Source organism: Phaseolus vulgaris, chromosome 1, assembly GCF_000499845.2.
Source record: "Phaseolus vulgaris cultivar G19833 chromosome 1, P. vulgaris v2.0, whole genome shotgun sequence".
Classification (NCBI taxonomy): Eukaryota; Viridiplantae; Streptophyta; class Magnoliopsida; order Fabales; family Fabaceae; genus Phaseolus; species Phaseolus vulgaris.
In genome coordinates, this window is record NC_023759.2 from 48,595,047 (window position 1) to 48,609,394 (window position 14,348).

Here is a 14,348-nt window from a genome sequence, read left to right on the forward strand (position 1 = left end):
GAAATTAAAAACAGTTTTTCTCTCTTTAATTTTCATCACTTTTTTGTCACCACATTTCATATCTTTGGGGTCGTATCGATTAAAGAGTAATGTCTTTTGATTATGATAACATTAAGGAGTAGGTGCTTTATACTTAACATTGATGTGATACCAACACCGAATCGTTTTTGCTTTGTAAAACTTGATTGGTTTAACCATATATTAACTAAATATTTCAAACCAATGATCGACAAGAAATCATATTCATTAAAAATTAATGTAGAAGTTTGAGAAAACTACAGTGCAAACTGAACCTTTGACTCCTCTAAGTCTAGAGACAAATCTGAAGTAATCTCACCAAACAACTACTCTAATGTCTGTAGTTACAACCAGTCTTCTACTAAGCAACTAGGTCGAATGAATAAGACACACATGAAACCATATTAAATTAATTAAGATGTTTTCATGGTAAGTTCCAATGCATTAATCATGTGATTAAAAAAGTTCTTAAAAGTTTCTGCAATAATCTTTGTGAAATAGTTTGCAGTAGAAGAAACATGAAGTTCTTTAGTTTTAATATTGGAAGATCCCACTGTTTCAACAAACTAAAACCTACCACTACGTTGATTTCAACAAGGCTGAAAAAATGCACCAACGAAACCTGAGTAGGGACATGGAGCCTTGTAGCTTGGACCAAACCTCAACCTAACCTTTATGGTATACCTTTTAACGTTCACTTTATAGTATGTAGTGATTCATAAAGGTCAGAAAAATCTACGTGGGAAAGCTACTAAAGGTGAAGTCAGAGACAAAATTTGAGAGGAGCACATGGTGGGAAACGCGAAATTTGTGAAAGTAAGATGGGATAGGTAGGAACATCAACCCAATGCATCTTTCAAAAAAATTCTATTTATCTTCTAATTTATCTAAAAGATTATTTTTCTTTCTACTTTAATATAGAATAATTTATTATTGAATTATAAATTTATCATCATTAGAATATAAAAATTATTAAATATTTCATATACTATGTACTGACTATACCGAGAAGTCAAGAGATCCACGTTAACATATTAAAATATGAATAAAATTAATATAATATAAATAAATAATAAGATAACACTTCATTAAGGTACAACAAAAGAGTTCAAAATGTTATAAATATATTTATAGTAACTACAAAAGGTATGAAAAGTAAAAACTCAATCAACTTAAAGTGCAATACTGAGCACTATAAATAGGTCATTTATTTAACATGTAAGTAAAGTGTTTTTTCAGATAAACTAAGCAATTCGATTCTGACTTTATCATTGAAACACCTTACAGATACACTCACACAGTCGAGATGTAATCGTTGAAAGCCAACTTAAAGTTAACCACTGATAATAAACTCAAATCCAATAACCGAAAATGAGCCCAGACCCACATAATTGAAAAGTACTCAAAGTCAACTGATTTAGTAAACTAAAGTTCAATTACAATATATATCAAAGGTGAACAATGAACTAATTAAAATAAATCTATTTTCTCTCTATATATATTTCTGTCGGCACTCAAAATATATGAAACCATAACGAATTCATCTAACTTTATAATATCATACATAGTTTAATTATAAAATAACATAAATATAACCTTAAACGATATTATTTTAAGAAAATAATATCATTTTAAGCATGATATCGTCTTATACCAAATACGATCTATTAAATTAACAAATATCATTAATAAAAAAATTTAAGAAAATATTTTAAGAGAACATAAGGTTAAATCAAGTTAGTCAAAAAGAATAAGTTTATTTGAACCAATCTTTAAAATACATCTGATCAAACTTTATATTTTGAATGTGTCGAAAAATAACAACAATACGAAAGTTGTCGAATAATTATATATTTTTTAGTATATTTTAAAATATTTATATTGCATTATTTTTATTTTTAAAAAAATATAATATCTATTAAAATTATTTTTTACGTTATTTAAGTGAAAAAAAAACTTTCAATGGTAAATTTTTAAAAATTAATTAAAATTTATTGCATGGAATAATATCTAACATATTAACTCACTGAACCTTAAATTCTAAACAAATTTCATTAGTGTGATGATATTTTATTATTATTTAAGATGAAATAGATAATATATATATATATAAATCAAAACTACGTACGGAAGATACAAAATAGAAGAAAAAAAATAAGAGATAGTTTATATACGTTGTGAAAGTCTGATTTTATAAACCAATATATCAATTTTATAATTATTTTTACTTTAAAAAAATATTTTTATTTATATGTTGAGAATTTTGCAAGTGATAGGAAGAATGAGGTGCATGACAGATCCAGCAGCAGATGTGGATTCTGAAGTTCTTAGGAAAGAGTAAGAAGCGAAGAAGAGTAAGGCATTGTTATTATTATAATTATGTTCCCAACGCTGATGAAAATGACCAAATTAAATGGATAATAAATTTGTGGCCATTCCAAAATGTTGGTTCATTTCATGTTGCTTCAACTTTGAATGAGTTAACGGCTAAGATGATTTTTCTTGAGTTTAGTAAGACTATAGCATTAATAATTTATTGGAAGTAACAATCAATATTCAATTCACATAAATGTTGTGTCATCTCCTAAAACGACCTTTATTTTAGTTTTGTATTACATGCCCAATGTTGCATCACATTTCAGAATTATATAACAATTTCTCCAATTCCAACTTTAGTTAAATCCATTATCCTTTTCTTATTCTACACTGCTTTTAATCATATTTATCACACATCACATTTTAATCCACTTTAGAATATTTTTTAAATAGTGACATTAAATCAAATTTAATTAATTAAATTTTATTTACATTTTCATCCACTAAAATTGTATATTTTTTTTTACATATAAATCAAGAGGACTGTTTTCTAATTAACATTTTTAACTTGGGAAATGAAATAACTTTTCTTTTTATGAATCACACGAGGTGGAAAAAAATCATGGTTTCTTATGTTCCCGCATCTTCATAGTTTTTTCTCACCCCATACACAACATGAAAATACTTTTTTTTATATATTTTTTATCATTTTTATAAAATAGTTTTCGATTATGTAATCTGGACATGTATTTGAAAAAGACTTTCAGATTATGTAATCTGGAAACTAAAAAAGACTTCCAAATTACATAATACAGAAAATTATCATGCATCTCAAAAGAGATTTTTGGATTATGTAATCCGAAAGCTAATTACGAATTTAAAAAAAGACTTCCAAATTACGTAATCCGAAATATTATAGAGGGATATTTTTGGAAATATGAAAATTTATGGAGGTGAGAGAAGAATATATGGAGGTGCAGGAAGAAGCAGCCTTCTTATGGTTAAGGGGATTTCGTAGGCCTACTTGAGTGTATGGGTGGGTGGGCTTAAAGTTGACACAGCTTGATTAGTAACATGGGGCAGTTTCTTCCTGCACCCCTACATTTTTCTTCCTGCACCCCCACAATGTTATGCAAAAACCAAATTGTCCCTATTATTCTTTAAAAACCCTAAAATGCACTTGAACTATATTTATTTTTTGCATTATGGATTATGGAATCCAGAAAAATTTTGGATTGGCACTTCCGGTAAAATTTCGGATCCACCAATCCGTAATTCAAAATATGCATCATTCAAAAAAACATTCTGGATCCACTAATCCGTAACAAAAATATGCATTCTGGATTCAAAAATCCGTAATTTAAAAAAAAAGCATTCCGGATCCATGAATCCGTAATAGAATTAGACTTCTGAATTCAGTAATCCAGAAATCAATAATTTATGCAAAAATTGCTTCTGGAACACCCCCTCATCCAGAAAAACAAAATATTATGTTCTGGATTGCTGAATCCGTAGCACATTCCCAGATTACTATTTTTGATAACCACGGTGTCCTTTTTCAAATAAAATATTAAGACCAATTTCGGGATTTAGAAAATTGTGGTAGTGCAGGAAGAAAAATATAGGGGTGCAGGAAGAAGAAGCTGTAACATGGCCCTCCTTCACAGCAATTTGGCAATTACTTTTTGCATAGTTTCTTCATGCACCTTCGTATTAGTGTTGGAAATGTTTAAAATATTCATATTTGGATTATGGAACTTAGAAACATGTTATGGAATATGCAATATGGAATGGATTTATAGATTTGATTAACATTTTTGGATACGTAATCCAAAATACATTTTCAAATTATGGCTATTTTCAAAATTTAGAAATGTATTACAATTCAAAATACATTTTTGCATATTGTGAATAAAATTTTGCCTTTTAATCATCTGCTTGTTTTTTTCATAACAATCATATTTTAGAGAAATTATTAAAAAATAACATTCATAAACTAATTTTAACTTATAAAGAAATTAATTTATTTTTCTCTCTTAAAATTATTTTTAAAATACTTTTCCAAAGACAATACTCTAGATCTTATAATACTATGTACATATAATGATATGCCTTATATTAGACCCTAAAAACAATAGGTAGAAATGATAGGAAATGATTAGATTTAAAAATAATAAAGTATAAAGAAAGAAAAATAAAGAAAAGAAAGAGAAGATATTTAAGAGAGAAATAAAGATATTGCTTTTCAGAATTAAATGAATAAGTTTGGCGTGCATTTTCAGCTCACCCTAGTGTGAAGTGTTTGTTTTTTTTTGTGAGTGACACCAACTCCCCATTTGTTTTTTTTTTTCCAGTTCTAGATGCCATGCACATTTTTAAAATTTGAAAATATTTATATACTTTATAATATATTTTTAAAATGTATTGATTTACATTTCTAAACAGTGTAAATCCATCAAATATAGTAAATATTGTTCAGCTTGAGCTGCTCATTTTAATTTAAATATTGAATTAAAGATGTATTTTATTTTAGTCACAGTTTCTCATTCTACATATTTCACTAAATATTGTTCATCTTTTCTACATACTTTCTTGAAAATTGTCACAAGCAAACCTAGTTCAAGTCACAATCAACTCAGAGCCCTTTAAACCTAACTTGTTATTTTTCTAACATGTGAGTTGAATTGAATTGGGTTGTTCAATTTTGCCACTTTTATGTAACCAATATTATAGTATTTTTTTCATTTCAAAAACAAACCCATAACGAGTCTTTGTTTCCAATCTCTCCGTTTTCGTGTGTAGGCACTTCGGTAATGCAAAAATAATATATGAAAAGTGTCGTCATCATCATCATCTATGATCTTCAATTCGTTTTTAATTTCGTAATATTCGATTATAATATGAATGTAGTCGCAGGAGTTGGCTGGCTTAGCGTTGAACACTGCTCCATGCTGTTAAAGCCTTCGCTGCTCACACACCAATCCGACTTCAGATTTTCCCGTCAAACTCGCATTTTCCGGTAAAACTTCTCTCACACCACTCTCAACTTTCTCAACCTCGCCGCACTCGCTTTCCGTTTCAATTTTCATCTTCTTCCACCGATTTCCATTTTCTTCTCTCTCAATTTCAAGGGCAAGAAACTCCGCGAATTCTCACATGGCGCCTCCAATCCTCTCTCTTGCTCTTCCCTCCGACACCGGTCGAGTTCTCAGCATTCAATCTCACACCGTTCAGGTTTTTCTCTTCCGCGTTTACTCCTCGATTGCTTCTTTAATACATTGAATGTTCGTTGAAGATGTCAACGCCTGTATTGTTGCCTATACTGAAATCATTACATTGAGATGTTCTTGTAAAACAAATGTTGTGGAAAAAGATGATAAGGTTCATGTATTTTAACATGCATGATGTTTTGGATTGAGAAAAATGGAATTCTTGGCTTCTTCTTTATTGGTAGTAAAATTCTATGCAACTATGGTTTTGGTAATTGGTATTAATAATGAATTGAATGTCGTTGTCAGTTGAATGCAGCTGGTGAAGTACTTACCTTGCCATTGTGGCTGCTTGTTTATTATTCTCAGGGGTACGTTGGCAATAAATCGGCTGTCTTCCCTCTGCAACTACTGGGCTACGATGTGGATCCAATTAATTCCGTGCAGTTTTCAAATCATACAGGCAAGCTGAGTCTTCAATTTTTTTTTCATTCAGTCTCTCAAGACTGGGGCCTGATATATGGTGTGACGCCACTTATCAATCTGAACAAGTTTAGGTGTGGATATACTTGTTAAAGTAATACTGCAGTTATTGTTTAATAAATTGGAGGATTATGATGCAGGATATCCAACGGTTAAGGGGCAGGTCTTGAATGGACAGCAACTCTGGGAACTAATAGAAGGCCTTGAAGGAAATGAGTTATTGTTCTATACTCACTTGTTAACAGGTATTGTAAGTACTACCCTCTGTATTTTTTACCTTGAACTGTATGTCACTTACCTCATGGACTCTATATTAAATAGGTAAAAGTAGACTGCTGATTCAAGTTTTGCCACAATATTCAGCAATCTATATTTCTTAGACGATGTGTTTCTTCAACCATTTTTGTTGCTCTTGATGAAATGCTTCAATTTTTCTTGTTGAAAGTAGATTAAATTATTCATTGACTGTCCATTAAGTGTCATATTCTTTTGTATGTTTGAATTCTTGTGTTCTTGTAAGTTATTTTATTTTTCTATTTTTTTGGTGACAAACTTAAGTTTTTCTCTTTCAAAATCATTATTCTTTACTATTGTTGAGTCATCCTGCAATATTTCCTTTATTAAATATTCTAATCGTTATGATATCTATGATATACTTTTGTGAAGTACTATAATATTGTCATTTGTCTTTAATCACTATCCTGTCAGTTTGTTGCGCTTTTATTCTGTTCCCTATTTCAATTTCAGGTTATATTGGTTCAGAGTCTTTTCTAAATACTGTATTGCAAGTCGTTAACAAACTTCGCTCAGTAAACCCAGGACTTATATATGGTGAGAATACTGAACATATGGGATTGTTTGATATTCAGATAAAGTTGCGCCGATAAGTTATCCTATGTGGCCTTATACAATGTTTGTGATTTCCTTTATCATTTTCAATTTTACTTTCAGTTTCAGGCCATGTTATATTGACCTAGCTTTTATGAATCATTAGAAGGAACAATGAAAACATAATTTAAGTCTTTAGACATAAATGGAGAAATTGAAGAGAAAACTTACATCCTGTTGTAGCCAACAAGGAATATGTTTTTGTAAGTCTTAACTAAAGTTTGTGTTCCAGATGGCCAATGTAGTTTTGTCATGATTTTTAAGTGTTAACAATTGAAGTATGGAGACTATGATTTCAATTTTTTTCCATTTTGGTGTTGGACACTTGAACCTCAAGCTTTTTTTCTTTTTTCTTTTTAGAGAATATGTATATATGTACATCTGCATTTAATAAAACTGTGCTTCCTTGTCAGTATGTGATCCAGTGATGGGTGATGAAGGAAAGCTTTATGTTCCGGAAGAGCTAGTGTCAGTCTATCGAGAGAAGGTATGACTGTTCTATAGAGATATTTCTGCAGGTGTGAAATGCAAATAATTTATACTATGTTGTCATAAACAGTGTAACAAATTAGAAAAACATAAACACATTCAATTGAACTATTGTTTTCCTTCACTTATAATTTAAAGTTATATAATTACTTAGTTAACAGGTTCCTATTTTGAATGGATGATACAGACATACTTCCATTTCACGAATCCCATTTTTAATTTGATAAGTATATTCCTAGTGTTAGCATGAGTAACACATATTTTGGCAGGTTGTTCCGGTGGCTTCAATGTTGACTCCCAACCAGTTTGAGGCAGAACTACTGACAGGTTTCAGGTATTTATATAACAATTAATATTGCATAATTTTTTTTCAGTTCCACCCGTTCCTTTCCTGGTTTTCTTTCTCATTGTTATTATCCATGGGTTTTTTTCTCATACATATTGATGCATTTTTGTTTGTGCGGGGTATGGATATGCCTATGTTGAGGTAAAAATCTTTGTAGCTTTTAGGCTTAATTACTTTTTTGGTCTCATTATTGATTTATTTTATTCAATTTGATCCCACTGTTAATAAAATGTTTAATCAAGTCCCTCAATATTTTAAAACGTACAATTAACCAGTCATGGTGATGATTTATAAAACGAATGACGTTAACCAACAAAAGAGTCACATTGTTGCTGTTTAAAAATTGAGAAATTTAATTGAATCTTGAAAGGGTTACAGTGTTGCATTTTTTTAAAATGAAAGACTTGATTAAACCTTTTATAGAGGGACCAGATTGAAGAATATAAATAATTATTGGAAGTTATATTTCTAATTTGCCATTCATGGAAATGATTGGGTTTAGATCCGACATCCACCCACAGATTATCTTGTTATTTAGAATGTGGTGAGTGATTGAGAACTCAGTTTCTCCAACCAAAGGTATTTTGTGTTTTTTTAGTTGTTTTGATTTTTCTTTCTGTTTAGTTCATATGCATTCTATTTGAGCTTCTCCACAATTTATTTGTTTTGCCTTCTAAGTGCTCAAATTTCCTACTTATTATAGGATTCAGTCCGAAGGGCAAGGTCGGGAGGCCTGTAGGTTTCTCCATGCAGCTGGCCCCTCAAAGGTTTGCTTCTATTGTAGTATGTTGAAAAACGGCCTTCTTTTTGGGATAATCTATTGGTGTAAATTTTCTCCTTTCAACATAGGCTTGTTGTACAGGTCAAGACTTTTCTGTTTTCATCAGTGTGTGCGAACTGTTTATTGCTGTTGTTGTTGTCTTAATAGTGAAGGGCGTCTGTTTTGAGTTTTAACCTATTAGTCACAAATGTTTTATACTTTTTTCTATGTTATGCAAATTGATTTCTCAATTAACTTTTAAACAATTTTCTCAGATGTTTTGATTTCAATGGTGAAGAAAAGATTCCCTAATTGGCTCTGTTGAAAGTATCGCCTATTTAAGGAGAATATATTTGTTGGGAACCAAAAATTAAAAAGAAAAGGAAAAGAAGGATTTTTATCGGATACTCTTTGTTGTAGCAGTCCTTATATATCATATTAACAATTGAAAAATGGTGGAAAGAAAATGTCCTATTTGACAAGGCTTCTGACGTTATGTGTATCCTTGGAGGACCAAAATAAATGTGTATACTATTTCTTGACAACTTCTATCATGTTCACTCTTTCACTGAATGGCATATGAACACTTAGCATTGGATTGATTTAGCCTTTTTTAAGCTCATTTGGAATTTTTTCAGTTATAATCCTGGTTTGAATAATCCTTGTATCTCTTCTTTTTTGTGAAAAAATTAGATATCTTATTCCCCCTCCCCTCAAGCTGGCTATTTGTTTACTCTGATCATAAAATTTGGCAATTTTCTTCACTACCTAAAATGGTGGATTTTAACTTCGTACACACAACACTAGTCGAGAGGATAGATCCTTGTATTTACCAAAGTACTATAGTGTCACATCTCTAGTGTACAGACAACCTGCAAATCAATTCACACGCAGCAGCTTGAATCTAGATTAGTAAATTACACATGCGAATTCCATCCTGAATCTGTGCATTTTAATGTTCGTTTTCTTGGTGTTTTTTTTAATGCCTTGAAATTGTCTACATCTGATGTCACAACTCGATAACTCTTTGATGATTTTCCACGGTGTTGTTTTGGCTCTTTTATTCTCAATCATTTAGCTGACGTACTTGCTCTTCAGGTTATAATTACAAGTATAACTATTAACGGGAATCTTCTTCTCATTGGCAGTCATCAAAAAGAAAAGGTGAATTAATTGCTGCCTGTAATTCTTGTATTGGTGGTAATATTTTTATTTCTTATTTCTAATTGGTAATCATAAAACAAAAGTAAAGTGAATGCTGCTTATAATGCTTTTGTTGGTAGTCATATTTTTATTTCTTGTTGCAGATATATTCAAGGTGTTATAGAAATCAAATTTACTAAATTTTCATATTTATCTTGCACAATATGTTTGCTTATGGCTTGAGCATTTGCAGTGATCTGAAAAATTTGTCTTCCACAATTCCATAATTTTCTGGAAACCAAATTGACCTTAGTTGTTCAACTAAACAATGGTGAATTGTGTAGCTTCATGGTTCAGTTAGTACCTCATGTTATAACCAAATGAAGCTGAGTGTTGCCATTCTGTAGCAAACGATTAGATAGTTCATATCATGGTGGTTAGTGGTGACAATTGATGGACAAACCACGTATTTATGACATTGCAGCTTGCAACTATGTGGTGAAGTAAAACTCAATATACATGCATATTGGACCTGTTAGAAGTACTTATGTATTGTACTTTGAGTAATACACTATTCAAGTAATAATGTAATGTGTCAATGCATAATCATAGTTGTTGGATTGAATATAAAATATTATTAAATTACAACAACGAATAATTTGGTGATGATTTTATTCTACATACTGTTCTCATGGTAACAACCTAACTTTTATTATCTTTGTCGGATAGGGAGAGCCTCCCAGACAATTTAAGATCGTGATTCCAAAAATACCAGCTTATTTTACGGTATGAATATTCTGTAAATAGTTCTGTTTATATATGGTTGTTACCAATATTGATCTTTACAATATTTTTTATGTGAATGGGAAAAATTTATTTGGAGTCAAACACATAATTTTTGCTTGAAGTATCCAATGATTTTGCATCTTAATCTATGGATCATCAAAGAATGTATCAATTTATTTCCGTAAATATATCTGAGCTGCACGTGTCTTCTTCATTAGCATGTAGAGCTCCAATTATCATGTTTTCCTTGCTTTCTTAGTGCAAAATACAATGATGACATTTCATCTTGAAAAACTATATCTTCATTGAAGTAGCTATATGTTCCTTGGATAAATAGAGAATAATGCAGTGATTAAGAGCTCATCTTCAACGTAAAACACCATGTAAACAATTCTTCAAACTAGCCACCAAAAAATGTCACCCTTTTATCATCATTGCCCATCTAACAAACTAGCCTGGTTTGACTGTCCACATGGTTCTTCATGCAAAAATGCACGTGCAACCAACATAACATCTAACTTTAATTGCTCTTAATCGATTTAACTGGAGATCCTTCCAATTTCTCTTTAGATTCAAACATTCAGTGAATAGAACCTTAACTATGTTCTTATGCTTGTAGGGAACCGGAGATCTCATGACTGCACTTCTTCTTGGTTGGAGCAATGTATTTACCTTTACTTGGTTATTACTATAGTTTGGTCTTTCCAATGTTTTAAATCCCGGAATACAGTGCGTAGGCTCCAAACTTTAGTGACATAGCGTAAAGGGGGATAAGTTCTATTTTAAAAAAATTTATAGTTTATATTAATGTATATTATATACTTATACACTTTCAAGAATGATAAAAATTATTCTAAATTAATAACATTCATAATTAACAATAAAAAGACAGGTGTTTTTAAAGATGACTAAACACCAGCAAAAGTCAAATGCAAGCTTTTCAAGATTGGAATTATCAATCCTCATGTTCCAAATTAAAGTCTTTTATATCGTTTTGAAAATTAAAATCCCCCAAGTAACCCTGAAGAAAAGCTCTGATGTATCTGTTCTAAGGTATTTTTTGGAATTAAGCAGTTATAGCACCTGCTATTTGGTCCGCAACAACCCTGTAGTGGGCAGGAGCCGCTACACGCTGCTGCACCGCCATAGAGTGCTATTTACGACCCTGTGTCGTCTTACTGGTAATTTCATATAAGATATTTGTCTTTATTTATTTCAGAAATACAGAGACAACCTTGAGATTGCTGCAGAACTTGCAGTGTCAAGCTTGCAGGTATTTATTTTCTTGATGTCTGTCATTAATCTTATTGTTTATCCTCTTCTGATATTGTGCTACTAGTACTTTTGAGTTAATAAAGTCCTTCTATATTCAAAATAGTTTGACTGATTATATTACTTCTTACTAGCAACATGAGAACATAAAGTTAGATTTTAAATTAGAGCATTCATGTTGCCGAGTGAGCCCATAATTTTTAATAGATAATTAACAGTTCAAGCATCTCCAATATGTGCAGGCAGTCTTACACAGGACGCTCAGTGACTACAAAAGCGCTGGACATGATTCCCAGTCAACCAGTTTAGAGATCAGATTAATTCAAAGTCAGGATGATATTCGCAACCCACAAGTCAAATTTAAAGCAGAAATATACAGCTAAAGTGGTGATTTAATTTGAACATGTATGTATTATGTGTATTATTATTAAAGAATGAAGACAATTATTAGAAATTGAGAAGGAAAGTTTATTTATTTGTTTTTTATTGATCAAATATAGAAATGGAAAGTTATTAAAATCTAATGATTTCTAATATGGTGAGAATGTAGAAGAAATAGAGTCTAACTATTAAAAATTCTTATACATATCTTTAGGACATGAAGGATATATATATATATATATATGTATGTATGTATTAGAATCCATATTCACCATGTGTCTGATCATTCCATCACATATCTAGATGTTGATTGTTCAAAGTATGGTAGACTATATTTATGTATATAGAAGATGATTGATGACTATATATGATTTTCATGATGGTGAAATTTTGTGTTCTATTATTGGCGTTATCCAAAATTAATGGTGCTTCAAAATGATTTAATCTTGCTTTCTACATCCTGATTAAAAATCCATTTGCTTCTCCAGTGGTTTTCGCCAATAAAGGCATTGAAATAATTTATATGCAGAGACATTGAAATTACGTATTAATTGAGTTTGGTTACTGTAATGACCACCGTTGAATCGTGCATTCCATATCTCTGCATGTTTTCCAAATTTGGCTAACTTCTGGACCAAAGTGGAAGAATTGACAATGCCTGTGACAATTGCTTTCTGCTCTTATGCATTAGTATCTGCTTTGCACACACCTGGAGATAAACAATGGAAAGTGACTCACAAACATCTTGAACCTTAAACAGGGAAATATAATTTAAAGGTATATATATATATATATATATATATATATATATATATATATGTGTGTGTGTGTGTTGTTTTGTGTTAACTGACACTATTCCTACTGCCTAAAAATTCATTCTAGCATCATTAGTATTTGAAAAAAAAAAATTACACACTGGATTTGTATAGAGAAATCTCTCTAAATATTTTTAGAAGAACAAAATAAAATTGATTTTTACATAGTAATTATATATATATAATTAGTTTTATAATAAACTTATCTATAAATTAATTTAATTCATGAAAAAAATGATTTAGAGAAAAAGCAAACAAATATATATTCTTATAACTTATAGCACTAATGGCTCATTAAATATCAATTGTAGAATGTATTGTCGGGATTATATCTTGTTGCAACTTTTATTTTTCTTCCTATTTTCAGCTCCTAGTTACAACATATGTGCAGTATGAGAAGAAGTTTATAAAAAAATAAATTGTTCTTACCAATGAATGTAGAATTTGGGAGAAGAGATGGAAAATATTGACTTTACCTTCAATTTTTTTGAAGTACTTTTTACTTTGTTCATGCATCCTTGACAGTTCATAACACACATAATATATATATATATAATATTAGATTAAATGTAAATAAATTTAGTAAGAAATTAAATAAGAGTTTACAAGAAGGAAACATGTGGAACCTCAGTCTTTAATAACTAGATATTAGAAAATAATATTTCTTTTATTGTCTGGGCTTAAGACGATTGTGCACATTACACACTGATATTTTGACAGTCACACGCTGGATGTGTAAACAGCATGTTGGATTATTTTTTTTACAAGTATTTTTACAAAGAAAATTGTAAACTAAATTTTTTAGGAACTTATTTGAAATTTTTAATATTAATTTCCTCGGACTCTTATTTTTATTTTATACATTACTAATTCTAATTCGTATATATTTTTTCTTAAAGTATTTAAGAAAAAGTTTATTAACTATAACTTACCACTTTTGACCCTTAGTAAAAGAATTGTATAAAAAGCATCTTTGAAAAATAATTATATACAAAGCCAAAAACATAATGAAGGCTGTAAGCCATAAATTAATTAAAATTGATATAGATTACTAAAATCTAGTTAAATAAATTAAACATAGTTAACGTAAAAAAAATATATTTAATTTTAAAATAGTATAATTAAATTCAAGCTGAACTTATATATGTTTATTTATTTTTTATTTGTGAAGTTATTATACGACTCATACTTTATTATGTCCGTGAAAATGTACAAAAGCATTTTATTCATCAAAAGTTCATTATCTCAATTATTTCATCATTGGAGTGTATATGAGTTTATTTTTGTATATTTTTTAAAAATTTAATTATTTTTTCCAATATTTATAATTTAGATGTGATAATTGATACTTAAAATATGTTAAAGCAAACCAAAGTTTACAAATTATAGAACAGAGAAAGAGAATCCTTCAATGCCTCATTTCAGCAATATTTTTCTCATTC

The 14,348-nt window shown here is 29.9% G+C and overlaps 1 protein-coding gene across 3 annotated transcripts; it reads left to right on the plus strand.

Annotated features, from left to right (window-relative positions):
- The first annotated feature begins 5,010 nt into the window (after positions 1-5,010).
- On the plus strand, positions 5,011-12,234 carry LOC137814978 (pyridoxal kinase). 3 transcript variants are annotated; one of them, XM_068617965.1, is made up of 14 exons: positions 5,011-5,144; positions 5,251-5,353; positions 5,466-5,568; positions 5,913-6,006; positions 6,167-6,271; positions 6,774-6,857; positions 7,328-7,401; positions 7,673-7,737; positions 8,453-8,516; positions 9,608-9,673; positions 10,382-10,438; positions 11,058-11,102; positions 11,658-11,711; positions 11,953-12,234. In XM_068617965.1, the coding sequence occupies exons 2-14, from the start codon at positions 5,283-5,285 to the stop codon at positions 12,091-12,093; spliced, it is 1,023 nt and encodes a 340-aa protein (XP_068474066.1). In that variant the 5' UTR covers positions 5,011-5,144; positions 5,251-5,282; the 3' UTR covers positions 12,094-12,234. The 3 variants fall into 3 exon arrangements, with proteins under 3 accessions (XP_068474066.1, XP_068474067.1, XP_068474065.1); XM_068617966.1 differs by having other exon boundaries at positions 5,043-5,144; positions 5,245-5,353; XM_068617964.1 differs by lacking the exon at positions 5,011-5,144 and having other exon boundaries at positions 5,151-5,353.
- Positions 12,235-14,348: the final 2,114 nt, after the last annotated feature.

Coding starts and splice junctions, on each gene's coding strand:
- LOC137814978 (XM_068617964.1), top strand. CDS start 5,163: ATGAAAAGTGTCGTCATCATCATCATCTATGATCTTCAATTCGTTTTT. Junction 10,439..11,057: donor AAATACCAGCTTATTTTACG/GTATGAATATTC, acceptor TTATGCTTGTAG/GGAACCGGAGATCTCATGAC. Junction 11,103..11,657: donor TTCTTCTTGGTTGGAGCAAT/GTATTTACCTTT, acceptor TATTTATTTCAG/AAATACAGAGACAACCTTGA.